Source organism: Lagenorhynchus albirostris, chromosome 2 (genome assembly GCF_949774975.1).
Source record: "Lagenorhynchus albirostris chromosome 2, mLagAlb1.1, whole genome shotgun sequence".
NCBI classification, from domain to species: domain Eukaryota; kingdom Metazoa; phylum Chordata; class Mammalia; order Artiodactyla; family Delphinidae; genus Lagenorhynchus; species Lagenorhynchus albirostris.
In genome coordinates, this window is record NC_083096.1 from 49,084,749 (window position 1) to 49,102,849 (window position 18,101).

At 53.8% G+C, this 18,101-nt stretch overlaps 2 protein-coding genes across 5 annotated transcripts in view; one reads left to right on the forward strand and one right to left on the reverse strand.

Moving 5' to 3' along the window:
• Nucleotides 1-18,101, forward strand: part of STX6 (syntaxin 6) — a 97,866-nt gene that overhangs the window by 69,635 nt on the left and 10,130 nt on the right. The window lies entirely within an intron of this gene.
• The window catches only part of KIAA1614 (KIAA1614 ortholog), a 36,490-nt gene that overhangs the window by 16,636 nt on the left and 1,753 nt on the right, over nucleotides 1-18,101 (reverse strand). For 3 of the 4 annotated variants that reach the window (XM_060132067.1, XM_060132080.1, XM_060132072.1), the window contains 3 exons: nucleotides 16,869-17,815; nucleotides 16,134-16,197; nucleotides 5,864-6,007 (listed from right to left, as the gene is read on the reverse strand). In XM_060132067.1, coding sequence (XP_059988050.1) covers nucleotides 5,864-6,007; nucleotides 16,134-16,197; nucleotides 16,869-17,815 — 1,155 coding nt within the window. The remainder of the gene's footprint in view (nucleotides 1-5,863; nucleotides 6,008-16,133; nucleotides 16,198-16,868; nucleotides 17,816-18,101) is intronic. The other variant, XM_060132090.1, reaches the window with a different exon arrangement.

Sequence of the window (18,101 nt, forward strand, 5' to 3'; positions counted from 1 at the left end):
TGAAGGTCTTAATAGAACAAAGACTGATCTCCTCTGAGCAAGAAGGAATTCTGCCAGCTGACTGCCTTTGGATTTGAGCTGCAACTCTTGCCTGGGTCTCAAGCCTGACAGCCTACCCCACCGACTTTGGACTTTAAAGCTTCCATGATACCATGAGCCAATTTTTTTAAATAAATTTTTCTCTCCATATATAAACACACATCGTGCTGATTCTTTCTCTGGAGAACCCTGACTAATATACATCTTGATGGTGTCTCCTCCTCTGAATACCCATGCCATTCGTCATCAGAGACTCGGACGATGTCAGGGCTGGAAGGGACTGCCATGACCACGTGACCCCTCCTCGTTTCTATAAAGGAGAGGCCACACAAGACCAGTTCCTGGGCTGACCAGCACCTGAACAGCTGGGAAAGGCAAGGTGCAGGAATTTTTTCTCCCTCACGGAGCCACGAAAATAGAACTAGACATTGACCATGCTAATGGTCAAGTGCTGTCTGGAGACAGGGGCCTGGATTTTAGAGACCTGCTACTTCTTTCCAATTACCGAGAAGAGCACCCATGTAGACAGTTATCTATGCCGGCATACTTTATGTGTTACGTTACTGCTTTCAGTCCTCAGAGCGCCTACAAAGGCTTCCCTAACTATACCCTGTTCCTAGCACATTTTGTTCAAGCCTGTCTTGACACTCCAACTTCTTATAAACGAAATGTATGTGAGTGATTGGTTGATTTACTAATCCTTCCTCTAATTGGATGCTTCTGGAGGAAGGATGCCAATGCTCTCAAAAAGGCTGCTTTAATGTGAGTTCCTTCCTCACCAAATTCACAGCTGCAACAGAAAGACAGATGTGGTATGCAATTAAAAGGAAAAGTGTTCAGACACTAGCAGGACGAAAACATCCGTGTTTAACAACTACTGTTAAAACATGCCAACCAGTGGGGAGAGCAGCCACTGAACTGGTTGATTTCTCTAACTATACATGGCATTGACTGGACTGGACAGTGTGTTCTTCCAGGCTGTGCTTTCTGTATGGATAAATGGTCTTGCCTGTCTGACTCAGGTGAACATGTGTTCGCCTGGGCTCTGAGGGTGTCACTGGCCATTCCTAATCATCCCCCTCCCTGGCTGCCGCGATAGCCAAGCCACTGACTAGTCTCATAGCCCTGATGGGTTGGAATGATCTGGATCGCAGATGGCATGGACTATGATGTATAGCGGCTACCCTTGGGGGTCACGGGATAGAATGAGAGGTCAGAGTTAAATTGTCCAAGACTGATTCCCTGCAAAGCTCCGTGGCAACCAGCTAGGGCTGAGAGCTTAAGGCACTCACTCACCTGTGCCATGTCAGATCACTACAACCTCAAATCTTGAACCCCAGGCCTCTGGTCACACCAGGAGAGGGGCTGGTGCTCACCCAACCGTGATTGCTGAGCCGGTGGAATAAAGCTAGAGCCAAGGTCCTGCTGTGTCATACTGCATTGTACCCTAGGTCCCGATTCACACCAAGGAGTGGGGTGAGTACTTCTTAAGTCAGGCAGCTGAAGAGTGCCACAGTGCAAGCTCTGGGGGCCTTCCTGGAGCCTGACACTAGGTGTTCACTAGGTGTTTACCCTGCCCTGGGATGCAGTGGGCAGTGGGGGACTGCACACCTGCCACCACTCCTGACTCCAGCATTTCCCAATGGGTGCTCCTCCAGGAGAATTTTTTTTAAAAGAACTACTGCGAAGCAAGTGGGTCTGCCTGCTTTGAGATCTGAGCAGATGCTATGCTTGAAAGGGCTGCTCTGAGGAATACTGAGGCATTGTCAGTCATCCTGTTTTCTGGAACCCATATGCACACAAGGCCATCTTATCACTAGGCCCAAGAGCCGCAGTACGTGGGAGCCACGATTCTTCCAGGGCCCACGAAAACGTGTTAGGTTCTTTTAATGTCAAAAGAGAATAAATAAATGCACTTTTAAATCAAAGAAAACATTCTCAGATGTAATATTAATATATTCACCTTTAAGCCAGCATGGTCATAAAATATAATTTTTAACTTTGTTTGTGGAGGAAGGAGCCCACAAAGGCAAGAGTGCCTAGGGCTCCCAAAAGTCATACCGTGGGCTTGCATTTGGAGAGGGATTTGTGGCTGAGATGTACAGCTCCTGAGTAGGTTCACCCCTGGTGAGGAGGGTACAGCGTCTCTCTGCTTGTCTCAGCATGGCTGGGGAAGTCCCTCTGATCCCCCTGCTTGTGACAATTCTCTTTAAGTGACTGTGAAGCACTGCAGTGCCCTTGCCACCTAGGACCCCATCTGCACCTGCATCTCTTGAGCCTGTCAGGATCTCAGAAGGGGCTGTGAGATAATCACTCTGGTGGGCTCACTGTCCGTGTGGGGTTCCTGGGTCAGCTCTCCAGAGCATTTTTGCCCAGTAAAGGAAGGCTCTAGGCAGAGAAACAGCATCACCTCACCCCCCAGAAACAAGAGGAGCCCCACTGAGCAGAGGCTCTGCCCCTGCTGCACAGGCAGGATGCCCTGGTCAGCCAGGCCCAGCCGGTGGAGGAAAGGCCCACTGGGAGATTCAGTACACGGGCTTAGACACAGCAACCCCCTCCAAGCCCCAGAGGGCGATGCCCTGCTCTGCTGACAGGATGTGGGCTATACTTTCTGAGGAGGGAAAACTAAAGCTCAGCTTTCGAGGCAGTACATTCCTAATCTAATGAGGAAGTCCAGGTCCTGTCAGCCACATTACCAACCTTAACTTTTACATTCAAGCTGGAGAATCGAGCCATCCTGGAATTCATGCCAAAGGTACAAACAGTATTTTTGTTCTAAAAGAAGAAATGGAGAGATGCAGGAGAGCTTAATCACATAAGCTCCCTTCAAGTCAGTGACTGCATCCCAGAGGCCTCCACCAGTGGTGCTGGGACCGGTGCATAAACGTACGGTGAAGATTCTGGAGACAAGTACCGAGCGAATAAGGTGCTAGAGCAGCAAGCAAACACCATACCTGCCGAGCTTCTCAATATTAGGCACAGCAGACGCCTCAACCATCCCTCTCGGAGAGGATTCTGTCTGCGCAGACTCTGGGGCTGAACGGCCTCCTTGGGAAGGTCGTTTGCTACGACAATGCTGTCCTAACCACACAAGCTCCGTGCGGTCCTACGTGGCCACTACCTGACATAGGACAACAGCACTTACGGTGTCACCTTCCCAGGCCCTGCCTCTTGCTCACGTGTTCCGCCCTCCTGGGATTAGGAACACCAACATAGGTGTTCCCGTCCCCCAAATGGCAAGAGGTTGTGCTTCCAAGAGCTGCTCAATTTCTACACTGATTTGCTTCCAGAAAATGCGGCTGCTGCTTTCTACCTCTTCACCTCCTGGAAAAGCCTGTCTGTTCAGGATTGCCCCAGCTACCTCCAGCTAGACCCGAGATAAAGAAGACCTTCTGGAGACTGCTCTGCCTGCCCCACTCTTCCATCATTTTTCATCAGCCTGCTCTTTGGAAGGAGTGATGCCTCTGGGCTCGGGGGGTGCACGAGGGGCTCCTGCATCTAATGAGGCCCCAGGCCTGTGTGGCACCTCCAAGTTAGCTCAGCATGTCTCTCCAGGGCGATCTGACAAGCGTACCCTCTAGAAGCATTTGCAGCAAGCCATCTGGCATTGATTTTTCAGCTATACCCTCTGAGGATTCACCAGTGCTGCCAAGTCAAAGTAATTCTTTTCTGGACACAGCAGCTGCTAAAGTGGGTCACCTTGCATTTCAGTAGCATTTCTGCTGCTGGAGAAGAGCCTGGTGAAAGGGAACCTACTTTAAGCTTAGTGACTGGGGTTGTCGTGAGGTGCGGACGTGATGTGGGGAAGAGGAAGTGTCCAAAGTACATTTACACCATCCAGTCCGTTTTGCAGATAGTCTTGCCTGTTTTGAGGCTCCCCAACTCCACCTAAGTACCTAAAGAAAGTGGAACCAGAGGTTTCCATGGAAGTCTAAGGCTCTGGGCCTCATATACATGCAGAGTAGAACAGTTAGGATGCTTCAGAGGAGCCACTCCCATTCCTAACTAGTGTCCTCCAGCCAGAGGGAGACAAGGTACAAAATGTGGAGATAAAGAGTAGCCTGTTTGGTACATCTTGCCAGGATTTAGGGTCTCCTGAGCCCCTCTCCCAGGGGTCACAGTGACACTGAACACAGAGGCAGGCTGCAGCCTCCTGCTCCTGCTGGAGTCATCTCAAAGGTGCCAGGAAGGTACTCAGCCTTTAACGAGAGGGTTCAGCATCCCCTCAAAGAGCACGCGATCCAGTTCCGCTGAGAATCCTCGCTGCCTCTAGTGCCCCCTGTGCCGTGGTCCTGCTGGGGCCTGGGGCACTTTGGCACAGGCTGGCGGCCTCATCGCAGGCCAGCTGTACCAGCAAATGCCACATGTAAGTGATTGCTTGGGATGCACTGTACACGGAACAGGCACAATGACGGGGATGGGATGTCACGCAAGGAGTAGCCACATATGTGGAATGCTGGTCTGAACGTCCTTGAACTTGTACTTTTCCCATCTCTTCATCCCTGATGAGCTCAGCCTCCCTCATAGCTCCAGCATCGTGAAATCAGGGTAATGCCCAAATCCGCAGTTCTGACTTCTCTTCTCCTCTACGGCTCCTGTATCCAACTGCCTGATAAGCATCTCCAGTGGGTGTTCTATGGGCAACCCCTCCAAAGCCTGACCCTGCACCTAGGCTTCACCTCTCGGCTAAGGACCCACCAAACCTCCAGACACCAAGTCAGAACCCTGGGCTGCATCCTGGACGCCTCCCCTTCTCATGCTCCCCTCATCCAGTTGATTAAATGATTAACAGTCAGAGGTAACACTCGTATCGTACTCACTATATGCTGGGTGCTGTTCTAAACACTTTACATATGTTAACTCACATAACCCTCACAACAACCCTGTTAAGATAGGCACTCGTATGATTCCCATTTTGAAGATGAGGAAACTGAGGCACACAGACTTCCCTAAGAGCACACAGCTAGTAAGTGGCAGAGCCGGAATTCAGTGGTCTGGTTCCAGAGTCTTAACCGCTTCTCTGCTGCCTCATTAAGCCTGCTTGCTCTGTGTCCTGGCAATCTCTCACCTCCACACCCTGCCCCCATCACTGCTCACCAGGATCACGGTGCAGCCTCCTCACTGCCCCTGAGTCCCCAGATCCAACCCATGCCTGCAGTCAGACCAGCTTTCCTGAAATGCAAATGTGATGGTGCTACCCACCTGCCTCAGATCCTTTGGTGGCTCCTAGCTATTACAGGAGGCATCCAAATTGTTCAGCAGGCCTGGAGGCCTCCATGACTGGCCTCCACCGAGCCTTCTGGCCTTCACACCGTGCACCCCCCAGCATGTCCTCAGGCTCCAGCCTGGCCAAACTCCTGAGCATGGTGCTTCTGCTCAGTTTTTGACCCCGGGATGCTCACCCCTGCCTCCCTCATCTGCCCTCATCTGAATATATACGTCTCCTTCAAGCCCCAACTTACAAGCCACACCCTCCAGAGCCTACTCTGTCCTTTCCAGCGGAGTTACAGTAAGCTTCCTGCCCTGCACATGCATCTTTCCTCTCCTACACCACCGCCCACGGAACCGTATTGATCCGTGTGCCCGTCTTTTTCCCTGGAGACTGTGACCTCTGTCCTCCAGGGAGCTCGGATTATGTTCCATAACAGAACATGGGCAGGCCCTCAATGAAGGTGTGCTGACTGACTAGAATGAAAGCAATGCCTGACACAGGAAAAACTCACACACAGACAGGAGGGAGGAGCGAGCAGCGGCATTATGGCTGGATCCCATCTCTTCTTCTGCCACAGCCCTCCCAGGCCAGTCTGAGCCGGGCCCCACTCACCGGCTGCCCTGGGCAAGGGTGGGCACAATATCGTGGCTGGCACGGACGGGCCGGGTCCTGGCCTTCATGCGGGCTCGCTGAAGCAGATGCTTGGCTTCCTCATGCCTGGGGCTCAGCACGGGCTCCGGCTTGGGACTAAAGGACCTGCAGGGTGGCACGTGGGCCAGAGCAGGTTGGGGAGGGATTAGAAGAAAATAACACGGATTAGGAGGGCTTTAACAGTGTCGAGCGTGGCTATGCCAGAAACAGCCCTGCGTGTGCAGCCTTCCTTGTCCAGCTCCCACAAGGAGGGCACCTAGCCTGGGGCCTGGCCCTGAGAGACTCTGGATGGGACCAGAGAGCTGGCCCACCTTGGACATCTGCTCAGAGACCGGAGGCAGAGAGCCCAGGAGGATCTAGAAAAGGGTAGGGGAGTCTGCAGATTATTCTATTGTTCCTTCCCTGGGCAGACAAGAGGGAGTTATCTTGGAGGAGGGGGAGAAAAGGGCCTGGGGTTGTCGGGCTGGGCTCGTGCCCAGCCAGCCAGATGGTCTTCACACGTGTCCCCTCCCTCTCTCCTTCTGTCTCTCTCTGCACCCACACGTACCCACTGGAGCTCCCACCGCACCATCCTGAGCTCCCACTGCAGACACAAGGAATCAGCACTCTGCCCGTCACTGTGCTGCTCCTCTGAGGGAATGACATTTTCATAAGGCCTCAGTCCCAATCCCGACAGGCATCAGTCCCGGGCTGAGAGACATGAAGCTGGACCCACATTAAGTCAGCAGTGGCTCGGGTTCATAATAATAAAGGTCCTCTAGCAGTCCTCTCCGCCTCCCGCGTGTGCTGCCTCCTCCCCAGCCAGTCCAGAGCTGCAGAAAATGATAGCAGCTCTTTTTCAAAGCCACCTCCCAGACAATGACATGCGGCCAGCGCTGGACTCCCCCTGACCGGAGCCCAGCCTCCCCAGGCTGGCTGGGGACAGGTGCGCTCTCCACTTGACAGATGAGGGCTCCGGAGCACAGAGGAGCACCTGGTGCGTCGTCGCTCAAGGTCGGACATCGAGTGAAGCAGAGCAGGCGTCAGCCAGCCCCAGTGTCTCCACATCCCCCGTCCCCTCGCCGCCCCTGGTCGCAGAGCAGGCCGAGGCGGAGTGGCTTCCGCAGCCCCGTGGCTGCTCCTGTCCTCACTGCACATATGCTGGGCTGTCCTCACTAGGGGGGTCCGTAGAAAGAGGACCTGGGCAGGTAGAGGCTCAGCCCGGCCTGCATCTCAGACTGCAGCCCGCCAAATCCCGTGCCTTACCCACCCCATGGGTCACCTGGAGAAAGGGGCCTTGTCTTGACAAGGGGAAGGTACCAAGTAGTTTCCTAGGTGACAGATGACAGAGATGTGAGTGGGAAATGGCACAACCCTGAGGTCTCCTTGGGACAACCTTACACAAGCTCTGGGCAGACCATAATTTTTTTTTCCTTCTTTTTTCTTTTTTTCTCATTATTTGCACCTAATCCTGCAATTGGGACCAAGATAAAAAATAAGAACTGCCAGAACAAAGGCACCATCTGTGCCTATGAACCCTGGCAGGGCCCAGGCGCAGTGCGGGAACCAGGAGGGCTTACGGCAGAGAATGAAAGTGAGTCTCCAGGCCTGCTGCCCTGTGAGGAGAGGCCTCCCTTTGCACAGCTTCCCGGGCAGGCAGGGCCTCCAACGCACGGCTGAAGAGCAGCTGTGCTCCCCGAGGCTCCGGCTCCGCCAGCAGAGATAATGAGGTTACCAGCCCGGGGAGAGACGCATCTGCAGCCGCAGGCCTCTGGCTGCCAGCCCGCACGCTCGGAGCCTTCCGGTGACAGCTGTGGTTCCCTGGCTGTCGGAGGGCATTTGTCACAAGACCTGGTGGGCAGGCAGGAGGGCTCCAGGCAGCTGGCCAGATGCTGCCAAGATCGGCCTTCCCCCCAGGTTTTTAAACCATTTTCCAGCTTGGCTGTTTCCTTTCTGCTCCCTCTACTTGGAGCTGTTAATTTTTTTTCTTTTTCCATCAGCTGCCCTGCTTTGGTTCCTGGCAGACAAAGCTGGTTTCTCCACTGATTAGAAAAGCAGGGTTTTTTAGGCGCCTGGAGGCATCCATGCAGTAACAAACTGAGCAGGGAGGGGAGCAGCAGCTACCTTCACAGATGGCAGCCAGGGTCAGCGGGGCAGGCAGCTCCCGGTCACGGTGCACCCTGGAGAGGGCAGGCCCTGACAGCCCTGTGGCAGGAAGGGGGTCTTTCTCCCAAGTGGCAGGGGGCAGACAGGTGCAGCGCTGTGAGCCTGTCCCAGTCTAACTGCCCAGCCCCCATCACTGCATTGTCTTGGTCCACCCGAGGGGCAACAACCCTGCCCGGCAGACAGGTTCTGACTCCTGAGGAGAAGGGAGACTCTCCACTCTAATCCGACCACAGCCCTGGAGCCAACCCCTTCCCATCACGGACTATAACCCACCGTCCCAGCTGTCACAGTTCCATTAGAGATTTCCTGGAAGGACTGGGGTGGTCCCTGTGTGGCTTGGCAAAGACAACTCCATCTGAGCACAGAGAGCTTTTGTCATGGCCATGAAAGCTCGCACATGGAGGGCTCGTGAGCTCAGCGGGTGAGGCACAGGGAGAAAGTGGCTGAGTGCTTCCCCCAGGCCTGTTTCCCCATCGGTAGACAGCGGGAGTTACACAGGGGACAGAACTCACATTGCCACCCTGTAAGCCAGGGCCTTTGGCCAGGTAGCCTGCCGTACCACAGGGTGGGGTGGGGGACCCTGACGTCCTCTGCGGGGGGTTCACAGATGTTTGGCCCTCAAGAAGCAGCAACGCCTAAAAGGGCTACTGGCTGGGGACCACGGGACTTCCACGTGCGTATTCTGGCCCTTCCATCTGCCCCTCCAACCACCAGCATCCTAAGCTGCTCCCCAGGACAAAGGGCGGCATGCAGCCCCCTCCTGCTCTGGTCTCTCCACCTAAGCCCGTTTCCTAGCAGAGAGACAGGCTTAGCTCTGACTGCAGCTCCCCTCCCACCCAGGCACAGCCAAGTCAGGCTCTCCAGTCAGGACAACCACCATTGTCCCCCAGTCAGAGAGGTCGGGGGGACAGAGTGTCCTCCTTCTGCAGCCATCATAATCCTAGATTAAAATAACAAGCTCTAGCAAGTCCGGCTTTAACTCTTTCATCCCAGGAATATGAATTAGGGAAACAATTTGGAATGTAAAGAGATCTGACATTTCCCAGATTCCAGGATGCAGCAAGTAGAGGGAAAATATAGTATACAGAACACATATAAGCCTTTCTGCCCGGCATTTGTGCCATTTTTGTATATTAGAAAGCTTTTTGATGACCAAGGATAGAGCGCTCCTGCTGTCACACTGTGTGCGGTTCCCCGAGTGAGGGGAATAGGAAAGGTGGGCCCGGAACTGATTCTGGAACACGTGCTCCATGAAGGCAGGGGCCTGTCTGGGCTCATTACCACAGACACCTTCTTCCCAGGGCTGCGGGACACAGACAGGACAGAGCTGAGAGTGGTGGTTAGAAGCGTGGCTCTGGGGCAGCCTGCCCCGGTTCTAATTCTGGGCTGCCACTTACCAGCTGTGTCACCCTGGCAGGTCACTTAGGGGTTAAGGCTCAGCTTCCTCCTCTCCTAAATAGGGGCTCAGTTGTTAAGTGAGACTGATCCCCTTATAAGAGCTGAGCACAGAGCCAGGAACTTGGTGAGATTCCATCGATATTAGCATTTATTATTACTGCTTTTACTATTTGCACCATTATTTTGTTAAGTTACTCTCACCCCCTTACTGAGCAAAGGATGGAATCCCTGAACACGAACTAAAATCACCTGCCGAAGAGATCCCCTTTTTGTCTGCCAGAAAGGTGTGTTTAGAAGAGACAGGCCATCTTAAAGCTAGAGAGGGTTTGGTGGGTTTTGTTCTAGACCTTCAGAGCCCTTAGCAGGGCTCCACAGAAAAGGCAGTTTCCATAGAATGGGGAATGGGAGGAGGCTGTTTGGTAGCGGAGGGACACTGCTGCCCAGATAATAAATAGGCGCTTCTCTCAACAGAGAAGGAAGAGCTGTTTAAGAATGGCATATACCTGGACAAAACTCTAATTCAAAAAGATACACGCACCCCTATGTTCACAGCAGCGCTATGCACAACAGCCAAGACATGGAAACAAGCTAAGTGTCCATCGACAGACAAATGGCTAAAGAAGATGTGGTGCATATATACAATGGAATACTACTCAGCCATAAAAAAGAATGAAACAATGCCATTTGCAGCAACGTGGATGCAACCAGAGATTATCATACCAAATGAAGTAAGTCAGAAAGAGAAAGACAAATACCATATGATATCACTTATATGTGGAATCTAAAATATGACACAAATGAACTTATCTACAAAACAGAAATAGACTTACAGACATAGAGAACAGACTTGTGGTTGCCAAGGGGGAAGGGGGGTGGGGGAGGAAAGGATTGGGAGTTTTGGATTAGCAGATGCAAACTATCGATATTATATACAGAATGGATAAACAACAAGATCCAACTATATAGCACAGGGAACTATATTCAATATCCTGTGATAAACCATAATGGAAAAGAATATGAAAAAGAATATGTATAACTGAATCACTTTGCTGTACAGCAGAAATTAACACAACATTATAAATCAACTATACTTCAATAAAATAAATTTTTTAAAAAAAGAATGGCTGCTGTGGGATACGCCTCATTGAACACCTTTGAAAAGATCTGGGTGGAGGTGTGCAGAGCTTCCCTAGGACGTCGACTCCTTACAGAGAGAGCAAAAAGGCTCTGTCCTTGCCTTCCTGAAGAAGGAGGACAAAAAAATCCTTGTGGGCTGTCGCTCTGCTAGCACTGCATGTGTGGAGGCAGGTGACCAAGACACCCCCATCTAGGGGGACAGTGGCCTGCTCCACTCTGGAGGCCATGGAGGAGGGCTTCCTCTTCTTGAATTTCAGCCCAACTCCTCAAAGATGAATGGTCTTGAGCAAATTAACTTTCTTGAGCCTCTTTATTCACAAAGATCAGTACCATAATGCATAATACATAATTTTCCTGTGTGGGGTGTATGTGAGTGTGACAATGACATACATGCATGGCGATTGCAGGCAGCACTAGCTGTGAGGTAGGACTTGAAGTGCTAGCATCCTTCCTTCTCCACCAGGACTTAGAACCCTAGATACTTCAGGAGCACGGTACGTAGTTGAAAACACTGGTGAGTGGTTAAACGAAACTTTTTTCTTTTTAGTTGTAGTCTTGGCAGGTTTGGGAGTGGCGAGGGGTTCCCTCTAGTTTCCCTTTGCGTCTGTATATCTGAGTTGGTGGGCAGGATGGGGAGTGGCGGGGGGTATGCAGGACGGACAGGGGCTTGGCTAGTCTTCATTACACCCTTGCCCGGGGGAGTCCTCAGTTACAGCCCTGCAAATCCTGGGGAGATGCAGGAGAGTTTCTTCTCCCAAGCTCACCCCCAGGGCTCCTCATGACCCCCTGAGACTAGGACCAGAAGATCCAGAACCCAACCAGGGAGCCAGAATGATCCCCAGATCCCCTCACCAGGCTACCCGTGTACCAGGCCACGGCACACAGCAACGTCCCAGCACTGCCAGAAGACAGGGTCATCCTACTGGAGGGAGTGGATGTGGCAGGAGGGAGACAGCGAACGTCCCTCCATTTCCTACTGCCTTACCTAAAACCTAAATTCCAAGGCTCTCCATCAGTGGCCTCAGCCCACATTTCCACCCTGTGTCCTGACAGCATCTTCCACGCAACCCACCTCACACCTCTCCCATGCACTTCTGCAAGCCTTACCCATCTGGAATGTCGTCTCCTGGCTCCACCCAGATCCTGTCAAGCTCACAGGGGCGTCCAGCCCTTGGTGAGCCCTCACTTACACCCATGCATGCATGCTTCTGCCGAACGTTTTCTGAGTGCCTGTTCCGTGCTGATACTCGGCAGGTACGGGGTCCCAGAGATAAGAACAGCATGGTCTTTGGCCCTAAGGAGCTCCAGAAGGAGATCCACCAGCAACAGCTATGGCCAAAGCTGATGTAAGCAGAGTGGGCAGTGAGGGCAAAATGGGAATTCCTTCTGAAATTACACACAGTAGTAGGGCCACAGGAGAGTCTTCCAAAATGCTAGGTAATAAATTAAGTTTTAAAAGCCCAAGATTTTCTCACAGCTGTGGGCCTGACCACTTGAGCCACAGGCCAGGCCTCTGAGATTCTTGAGGGTTCCCTGTCTGCCCCTTCTTTAAACTGGAGTCTGCAAACAGCTTTGGAGCAGGGAGTTTTGACCACTAGCCATCTCAACAGGGGCCTGAAAATTGGGACCCACCAAAGTCTGAGTTGCTGCCGGCTGGCACCCTGTTCCTTCTTTTCTTGTGACAAGGTTGTACACAGAGACTGGGCTCCCTGTTATGAGCCTCAGTTTCTGTATCTGTTGATAGAAATGGGCACGATTCCACCATGGGGATGGGGGGAAATCAACAACCTAGGAAATCCTCTGAGCTTCCTTCATCATTACAGCACAACTGAAACAACCCCAGAGACCCTCGCCATTTATCCCACAGCGGAGCAGTAGTTAAAGTCCCTGCAGACACACTTCAGGATCTGGGCCCCCCAAGATCACACACATGGAAGGCCCTGATTTGAAGCAGAGTGGGCCTGGGTCACATAGCACGGCCTCTCCAATGAGACTGCCAAGGAAGGCCCTGGGCCTCAGGATGCATGCAGCAGCCCAAGGCTGAGTGCCTTTTTGTAAAAAGCTGACTCCCTTTTGGTGCGGGGCCTGGGGCGAGCATTGTACTGACTGCTGCTGCTCCTCTGGTTCCACGTACTTTTTGCACAAGCGGGGCAATCTGTAATCCTGATACGCCCTCTCAGAGCCTCAAGACAGGGGAGAGGCCAAGTGGATCCTGGCCATTTTACAGACAGCAGGGACGGGACACCATGGGCTGCTAAGAACGGATGAGGGCAGAGCCAGTCCTGAGCAGAGGATCCTTCACTTCCCCCCCACCCCCCATCTCTAATAAGTCCAGTGCCCAGACACGGCCATGAGCAAGGTCGCTGACAGCACTGACCCCGCTGGCCACCTCTGAAGTGCTTACGTCTCACCTCATCCTCTCCCCACCCCCAGTCAATCCCATTTCCTGAATCATGTCAACAGTGACTTAGGAGAGAAACGAGCTTATCCCATGGAACCTGCCATTCACCTTTCTTTGTCTATACTTGAGAATACCAGGTTGGGGGAGGCCGAGGATCCCCGGATCCCTAACCCAAGGCATGGCCTGTGGGGACAGCTTGTGGCAGTGCTGCTTCATGGTTAGGGCACAGCGCTTGGCACGGAGCAGCTTTGACTGTGGACCCTGACTCCAAAACTTAACAGCTGTATGACTGGGCAAGTCATTTAGCCTCCCCCCAGAGGGGTCTCTGTCAGTGAAACAGGAACAATCAATAGGGTTCGCTATCAGGATAAAGTGAGGATGTGGTGCAGCACAAGGTCTGGGAATTGAGTGTCAGCATGGTCTTCTGGAGGGAAGGACCACCAGGTTGCTCCGGTCCTCTGGGACGGAGTCTCCTCTTGCCCCTCAGTAGAGGGGACAACCATTTGGTCCTGGGGCATTTCTGGTGTTCCCTCGGCATCTCAGGGGTCTCGTCTCCACGGTCGACTCTCCCTGTGACCATCGCAATGAGCTGGGCCAGCTCCCCAGTCAGACAGTGACTACTGTCTTGGTCTCTGCTGTCACCATCATTTCAGGGCTTCTTGTCTTATCACCATGCAGAGCAGTAACAATTGAGGACATAATTAAATACGTGTTGGGTTAACTTGGTCACGGGGGTTATCTGGTTGCAACACTGAACTACACTGATGCTAAGTTTGACTGGGTGTGAAACTGGACCTTTTATGTCTCAAACACTGAGAAGATCTGAGGGGCTCACTGCCCGAGCACGTCCTGACTGATGTCCTGGCCCCTTCAGGATGGCCATCATGATGGTGACCACAGTCTCAGAGTCTACACTGCCCAGTGTCTTCAGCCCCTCAGTACACAAAGCCCCAGGACCCTGGTCCCATGTGGCCAGGGGTAAGGAGCTGAGGGAAGTGTGCCTTATTCCAAAGGTCTCTCGGGGAGTTCAGCTATACAGAAGGAGCATCAATAAATCCATCCTGCTTAGGGGAGAGATGGAGCTTGCAGTGTCTTAGGGACCACTTTAGTATCTGACCAAGAGACTCAGGAATAGAACCAAATGAGGAGCCCTGTCCCAGAAGGGCTCTACACATGGCTGACCTTTCTCCCATCCTTGAACTAGGATGTGTAGAGCCCTCCTGGGACAGGGCTCCTCATTTGGCTCTAGAGGTATGCTCTTTGGCCCTTCAGCCTGGGTATCTACTCAGCAGGGGCCTGAGTATAGATCACCAATAAAGGTCCGTGGGGCACTGTGAATGAATGACCTTCCAAACAAGCCAGAAGACAGTTTTTCCCATGCCAACTCCATGCCCGGATATACGCTGGGCACCAACCTCATTCCACACACACATTCTCTCCCTTCATACATAGACATGTGAGATCATCATACATTACACATAAGCACACACCTACACATCCTACGCTGACACCCACATACCTTATCCAAACCCTAACCTGCTGCAGATGGTCTGGAAGGTGAAACAATAGTCCAGAAATCCCTACCCTGAGGATTCTACACAAATGCCATCTCCTCGCAGGACTGGGGGAAAGTCCCTCCCAACCCCATGGTTGAGGTTCTTTTCCTTTAAGATGCGTGTTTTTATTATTTGTTATCCAACATGTGAGTCAGGAGCTTTGGCTTCTCCTTTCAATAGTGACCTCTGGACAAATCCCCCATGGCCATCTTGCAGCTGAGACTTCCTCCCCCCGCCCCCCGCCCCCCCGCCCCCCGCCCCCCCACCCCCCCCACCCCCCACCCCCCCCCCCCCCCCGCCGGCCCAGGTAAGAAAGGGTGGGAGTGGTGGGGGAGGAGCAGCGGCAGAAGAAGAGGCCCCACCTCCTCTGGGCACAAGGTCTGTGGGCCCAGGCTGCATCCTTTACGGCCCCCCAGGGAAGGACGAGGGGACAGGGCGTGGGCCAGGGTGTCGCTGAGGACCACAGTCACACCCCTCCACATCGCGGCCGGGCTAGGAGGGGATATGAGGAGAGGCCGACTGTGGCGGCCGTGGAGGCGGGAAGAGACCCCTGGCAGGAAGGGGGCAGGCACGACTCCAAATTATAAATAACGAGGGAGGAAGGAGACAGAGAGCCCCCTCTCCGCCAGGCCCTCAGCTGACGCCACTGAGAAGGCCAGTGGCCAGGCAGAGGCTGAACCCCTTGAACCTGGGCAGCCCTCGCTTTGTGAAAGCAGGACTGGGGGGCCCTGTCCACATGTTCTGAAGGGGAGGGAGGTCAATAAGTGGAATTTATCAGGCAGGGAGGGGCCTGATAATGGAGAAGTGACACTGCTGACCTTTGCCCTCAGCAGAAACCACGAGACCCTCAGGAGGGTGACGTCACTGCACGGCTGAGGAAATGGGGCCGCTCCCAGCTCCGGGACCTCTCTCAGCTTCACGTGCCAGGTGCGCAGCAAAGACTGAGGAGGAGGCCGAGGCCTGGGCATCCACCAGCTCAGGCCCACAGATGGCTCCTCACCCCGCCCGGAGGGTAGTCTTCTCACCTGCCTGGTCGCGACACTGCCCCAGCCCCATCCCAGGCCCAGCTTCCCAGAGACATTCGTGGAGGGGCTAGAGCAAAGTCAGGGAGGCTGGGGGCAGTGAAGGCCTTTACACAACCCAACACACCCCTTGATTGGGAAAGGAACTGGCGGAGTAAAAGCCTTGCATTCGGATATTTTCCCTAAGGATTTTCACGTCCATTATCTTGTGTTCAGCCTCACAACAGTCCTGAGAAGTATCAATACATCACACAAGTATTATCTGGGCCACTTTAAATATAAAGAGACAGAGGCTGGGGCAGGGAAATGAGTCCCAAGTCGCAGAGCAGGTCGTTTGCAAAGTACTCTTCACTGTGCTCCGTGCCCCATGGTTTTGCACAAGTAGCAGCGGCACAGCCTGGGCCACAGGGGTGGCTGGTGCCTTCTAAGAGGTTTCCGGGAGGAGCCATGGCCACCTGTGCTGCAGGGTTTGCCTGCCCTCTCGCTGCTCTCCTGATGCTGTGTAAATGAAGGTACAGGGACAACTGCCGGGAGGGAGGGAGGGACAGAAGATGTGCGCTCTGAGATCTTACCTGCTCTGGTCAGCGTCCTGCAGGGAGATGCCGGAGTCCCAGTCCACGTCCCCTGCTAGTCGCTCTAGGACCCAGAACAGAAGCAGAGATCAGGGCAGAGCCAGAAACTGGGCTCTTAGCTGCCACTTGAGAAACATGGAGGAGAAAGTTTTCTCCAGAAGCTATTTACTCCCCAGATGACTCCGACCCCCGAGGAGGAGGCATAGACTGTCGTGGTGACTGCTGGTGGGCACTGTCATGCATGAGCTGAGGGGTGCCCCAGGGTCCCCTCAGGTGCTGGGTGAGGGAAGAAGGAAGGGAAAAAGCTGCCTCCGAGGGCTGAACGCTGAGCTCAGACTGACAGTACGCTAACCCTGTTTGTGGAGAATGGCTCCTACCAAGAGGACAGTGAGGTCTACTGTGGGGTGAGGATGTGTCATCTGAGGGAGGTACAAAAAGCTACTCTAGAAAGAGCTACAAGCCACAGGGAAGAAATTGTGGTAGCCTCCACCCCAAGGATAGAGGATGGCCTCCCATCGGTCTGGGGGATCTGGGGGGACTTTAGCAGATGGGGCTGAGGTGGTAATGAATCTCTGTCAAAGCCAAGACTAAGCGGACATCCTGATGAATTTGGTGACTGCCAGCCGTGCTCTCCCCCTTTCCCGCCCCACCCTTCCGCAGTAACCCCCTTCCCCCTTTCCTTCTCCTGGACTCCCTCCTGTGCCTCCACCACCACACCCACAGAGTGGGCCTTACCTGGCACAGCTCTGTCCCGGGATGAAGTCCAGGCTGGGCTTCCCACCTTGGAGGGGCCCTGCCCCCCAACACTTAGCATCTCCTGCAGCAGAAGGCGGTTCCTCTCCACGCGGTCAGACAGGGACAAGGTGCTGCCCCCGGTGCCCAGGGTCCCCAGGTCTCCAGCTCTCCAGAGCTCCCCCAGCAGGGCTGGCCTGGGGACGAAGTCCTCCTCGGACGTCAGAGACAAGCTGTCCAGGTCTTCCTGTGTGATGAGACCATCCTGCAGGGGGTATGACCTTCCTTTCCTCAGGCTGGGCCTGTGGGTGGTTTTGTTACAAGGACCAGAGCCCTCAGGCTGGCTTGGAGTGACTCTGTGCATGGAGCTCTCTTGCAAAGAGCTGGGCCCTGGCGGCACAGCCCTGTCGTGGTCAGGCAGTGTCCGTACTGCTTCTGGAGGCCACGGGCTCCTCCTGTTCCACCTCTGGAGCCCAGAGGCAGGCGACCTGGGAGGCCCGGGGGCCCCGTTCCTGGCAGACTCCTCCTCAGTGACGCTGCTGTCCAGCAGCCCATCGTTTGGGTTCTGAGCATGATGGACCACCACGGCATCAGGTAGGGAAGACCCCTCTGATGGAGTCCTGGTTCCACCCACCTTGACTCGTCTGCATTTGGGTTTCTTGAGGGATGGCCGCTCGTGAGAAGTGAGGCAAGGGCTTGCCCCCTGTTTGCCTGCTGTCATCTTCTCCTTCAAGGCCCTCACCTTGGACTCCAGCACAGAGGGGCCTTGGACCTGTATCCCCTGTGCCCCAGGAGGCTGGGGGGCCATCAGGCTGGGTGTTCTGTCTTCTCGAGGACAGGGCCAGTGTCTTGGGAAGTGTCCATTCTCCGGCTGTGGCTCAGGGCCACTTCTCTCCACAGCTGAGGTCACCTCCATGGAGCTGGCTGTTCCGCTCCCTATTTTGGGTCCTCTGGAGGAGAAAATAGACAGAGTTCCTTAGACCCAGCACCTGGCTAGCTCCAACAACCTCCTGGGTCCCCAAAGTGCCTTGGGATAGAGCCCTGTCCAGAGAAAAATAACTTGGGGTCAGAGCAGGGGATGCCCCCTAGACAATGTGAAAGCACCTCGAAGAGTACAAATCATTGGACGGTACACATAAGTTATTACTGAGTTTTTTCTTCCAAGTCTAAGTAGTGTTCTCATTTTTCTACCCCCATTTTACATGTGGGGCACAGTGGAGAGTCAAACAACAACCA